This window comes from Vigna radiata, chromosome 4 (assembly GCF_000741045.1).
Source record: "Vigna radiata var. radiata cultivar VC1973A chromosome 4, Vradiata_ver6, whole genome shotgun sequence".
In the NCBI taxonomy this organism is placed as follows: domain Eukaryota; kingdom Viridiplantae; phylum Streptophyta; class Magnoliopsida; order Fabales; family Fabaceae; genus Vigna; species Vigna radiata.
In genome coordinates, this window is record NC_028354.1 from 1,479,628 (window position 1) to 1,484,309 (window position 4,682).

The 4,682-nt window shown below is 30.2% G+C and overlaps 1 protein-coding gene across 1 annotated transcript; it reads right to left on the bottom strand.

The window, feature by feature from the left end:
* Positions 1-2,168: 2,168 nt before the first annotated feature.
* LOC106759606 (tropinone reductase 1) lies at positions 2,169-4,444 on the bottom strand. Its single transcript, XM_014642859.2, has 5 exons — positions 4,300-4,444; positions 4,007-4,214; positions 2,981-3,197; positions 2,772-2,884; positions 2,169-2,583 (listed from the first exon to the last, which is right to left on the bottom strand). Exons 1-5 carry the CDS (start codon positions 4,389-4,391, stop codon positions 2,416-2,418), a joined length of 798 nt encoding a protein of 265 aa, XP_014498345.1. The 5' UTR covers positions 4,392-4,444; the 3' UTR covers positions 2,169-2,415.
* Positions 4,445-4,682: the final 238 nt, after the last annotated feature.

The window sequence follows — 4,682 nt, forward strand, 5'->3', positions numbered from 1 at the left end:
AGGAGTTCCTCTACAGAGTTGTCCAACCTTATATCTACCCTTGTTGCTCGATTTTTGCTGAAAGGCCTTGGTTGTCTTAACTATTTCTTGGGCGTCGAAGTAATTCCTTCCGCTACAGGACTATTTCTTTCACAAAGGAAATACATCACTAATCTTCTCCATAAATCAGGCATGGCTAACACAAAACCAGCATCCACTCCCTTGTCCGCCAGTGCTCCATTACTCAAGGATTCAGGTGATCTCCTACCTTGCGCACTCGTGAGAAGTCTTCAATACTTAAGTCTTACTCGCCCGGACATCGCCTTCAGCACCAACAAACTTGCGTAGTTCATGCAACACCCAAGAATGACGCATTTGTCTGCCCTCAAAAGGCTGCTCCGTTATTTGGCGGGCTCTTGCAACAAAGGTATCTTCATCTCGGCAACTGCTCCACTAACATTTCATGCTTACTCAAATGCAGATTGGGCGGGTGATAAGGATGTATCTTGGTAACACTCCCATCTCTTGGAGCTCCCGAAAACAATGCTCTGTTGCTCGTTCCTCAACTGAAGCAGAATATAAAGCCTTGACTGACACAGCCAGTGAACTTCTATGGGTCCTATCCTTGTTCACTGAACTTGGTCACATGCCCACAACCAATCCAATTATTTATTATGACAATCTTGGTGCCACAACTCTGAGTGTTAATCCTGTTTTTCGCTCTCGGATGAAACATATAGCCTTAGCCTATCATTTTGTTCGTGAAAATGTCCAAAAAGGCAAGTTCCGGGTTTCCTTTGTGTCTACTGATGATCAACTTGCTGACATACTCACAAAGCCTCTACTTCATCCTCGGTTTGACTCATTATTGTCCAAGTTGCATCTCTCTTCCAGATCGTCCAACTTGCGGGAGGATATCAATTATAATAATTAGTTTTAAATTGTAATTATTAGTCTTTATTAGCTAATTTTTATATAGTTACTTTCCCTTTATTTAATTTAATTATTAGTCTTAAATATATTAAATTGGTGGAGCTTATTCCTTTTAAATCTTTCCAATTAGGTTATCAATTTGTATATTTATACTATTGTAATGTAATGATCAAATCAATTCATTTCAAATACTTTCTATACCTTAAACTTTTAAAATTCTATGTATGTATACAGTGAAAGTTGATGAGAATCAAATTACATATATTTTTAATTTTTTTATAAAGAATAAATATAATAAATAATAAAAAATTTATTAATATATATTTTTTATTTTCTCTCTTAAGTTGTTTGTTGTGTTTAGTTTTCACTCTATCTGAAAAAAAATTAAACAAAAATTAACTTTGTTCTTATTTTTCACATATATTATTTTATTTTTAAAAAAAAAATATAATTCTCTCTTATCCTTATTGATAGTGAAATATTAGTCTTATAGGTTTTTTGATTTTATGAATATTTTGTATCATAATCTTTTATCAACAGAAAAAAAAAAACTTTAATTGTTATGTTTTTTTTTTATAATTCATTTTTATGTGTAACTTGATTCCCTTACATTTTTTTTATGTTTTTTTAAATAGATATATTAATGAAGAATAAATAATAGGTTATATTTTAAAAGTTATAAAAGGAATTTTTTCATATGTTCTATACCATTATAGTATAATTATGTAATTTTTATATTAATTCTAATTTTTGGAATGTGATATAGAAAAACATTACCAAATATAAAATATGGAATGAGTCAAACAGATAGAATTACAAGAAGTTATTTAAAATTAAATTGATATCAAATATAATTCTTTTGTAACGACAATAAAAGAAACAACTAAAAGTTTTAATTTTGATTATTATAAGTTCAAAAATTCGAAAAAATATACAATCTTTTAAATATGTATGATTTCTTTTATAGTTATAATTATACTAAATTATGTATTTATTTTTGTTGTCTTAAAAAAATAATTAAATATATAAATTTTGAATACATATGATTTTAGTTCATCTTTCCTTATTTATATGATAAACTCAATACAATTAACTAAACAAACATGTTAAATAACTGATTTATATGATAAACTCAAAACAATTAACTAAATAACATGTTAAATAATTTTGAGAGAAGTAATTTATCTCTAATTCAACTCTTAAAAATCACTCGGTATATAAAGTAAAATTTACACTTTATATAATAACAATTGACCTTATGGAAAAGAATATCCAAAAACTATATTTATAATTATGAAGCAATTATTTGGACACAACACATTGGGGCCAAATACGACAACAGACAATGCTTATAGAACTTTAAGATAAATGAAAAAGATGTCCTACCAATTATGGTAAGCAGGAATCAAAGGATACATGCGAAAGATGGAGAACAAAAATTGAACACTAGGATCAATTTAGAAAAAAGTACTCTTAATTAATTGTGCAGTCACAAATTGAAATTTAAGATGTGAAACCGCCATCTACATAGAAAATCTGCCCAGTGATGTACGATGCGGCTGGGAGACAAAGAAAAGCAACGACTGGTGATACTTCGTTGGTTTCTCCTATACGACCAAAAGGTATTTTAGCTGTAACATTGGCATCATACACTTCTGGTCCAGTTTTCGCCTGTAAGGACAACAATTACAATGACATCAATTTATGTGCAAACTAAAACATAATGGTAAGATATATATATATTTGTCAAATTAGAAATTGAACAGTTAATGCCATTTTCACACTTAACACAAAGTTCCACAATTAAGCTCAAACTTCCTTTGCACATTATCAATATCTATGTCGTATCTTAAACATACCCTGATAGATTCAAGCAGTGGAGTCCAAATTGGTCCAGGTCCTACAGCATTTGCACGAATGTTATCCTTTGCCCACTCCAATGCTACGTTCTTGGTGAATTGATTCAAGGCTCCTGAATTAAATTACATATTTCGTTCAGATCAACAAGTTGGATTTGCAATAATATTAATATATGAAGAAATTTACAAAAAGAAATTAGTATGTACACCTTTAGCAGCTGAATAAGCAGATAAAGCTGGAATAGCTTTTACACCTGCAATGGATGAAATAAATACTATGCTCCCATATCCAGATTGCTTAAGAAGTGGATGTGCAAGTTGAGTCAAATGAAAAACAGACTCAAAATTGATAGCCATTATAGTTGATAAATCTTCAGGAGTCTGATCTAATATGTCCTTTGTCATTTCTATCGCTGCATTGTTCACCTAATAGACAACCATATATCGAATCGCCTCAAATACAATAATGAAAAATGAATCACAAAATCAACAATAATGCAGACTTCACTAAGTAGTTTAGTTACATAGCTCACTGTTTTGAAATTGGAAGGAATTCATTTTAATTAGCATAGTTATATATTTTTTGAAGTAGAAAAAACATAATTATCATTTTTAACTGTTAAATGTAATTAAGTTTAAATCAATTTTATTCTCTTCGTCTGATATTTTATCTACAAATTTCTGGAGTATAAATTTGTAGAATTGTCTCTAATAGCTAGTCTCAAATGTCTTTCTATATAAATTACCATTTCATGTGCGAATGGCAATGAAAATAATCCAATTCTCAGCTCAGATGCCTACATAGCTTAGTTGACCTTGTTTAATTATATTAGGCTAGTCGAAGCTTTTCCCAGACCCTGTTAATTTTAAAACGTTAAACTCTACCTCTTTATGCCCTTTATGCCTTACAACTACTGAAATAAATATAAAAATACAATAATACGTAAGGTTATGGTGATGATAATCATAATAATAACTAAATTGCATTAACATTTAACATTATATAATTTTCAAATAATTTAAATCTTAAAAGCTTTTATTTAAGTTTTAATTTGGATAATGCATTTATAATATTGACTTAATTAAATTTTAAATATATAAATTTAAATATTTTTGATAGAATAAATATTAAAAAAATTGTTTTATTAAATATTCAACATTTAAAAAAAAAATGTATACACCATGTCGCTTGATTTGGTTTTATTATGAATTTATGAAGGGTAGTTGAATGTTACCAGAATGTTAAGCTTTCCGTGGAAGATTGATGAAACAGTTTCCATGAGCTTGAGGCGTTGGTCGCGATGTTTGAGATCACAGACTGAACCGGTGACGTTGAATCCCTTCTTTTTCCACTCTTCCAAACACTTATCAATATCATCTTGCTTTCGTGAACAAACATGAATGGCTGCTCCAAATTCTGCCAATTCCTCGACGATGGCGTGCCTAAGACATTGGAAAGGAAGAAGAAAGATGAGAATAAAAGGAAAGATATGAGAAGAGAGAAGATGAAAGCATTGAGATGACGAACCCAATGCCTCGAGTGGCTCCTGTCACAAGAGCCGTCATGCCATGGAGTGACCACCTATTGTCCTTTATGCCGCTCAGCTTTGCTTCGCTCATTTTTGCTTCTAATCAATGACCTCTAAAAAATAAGGAAACACACTGATACAAGAGCTGCAAGCTCTTTATATATATATATACTTCTGAAACATTTTGTGGCTGTGAATGATTTTAATCTTATCGCAAATTACAAGGAACCATAACTCTGGGTCCGGAGAGAACAAAATTCGTGGGACCATAACCCAAAAAATCTGTGGAAATTTTGACACACTACAAAGATAAAATATAATTTTTTATATTTTCTACAAAAATTACAATATTGAATAAATATAAAAATTTATGTGTATTAAA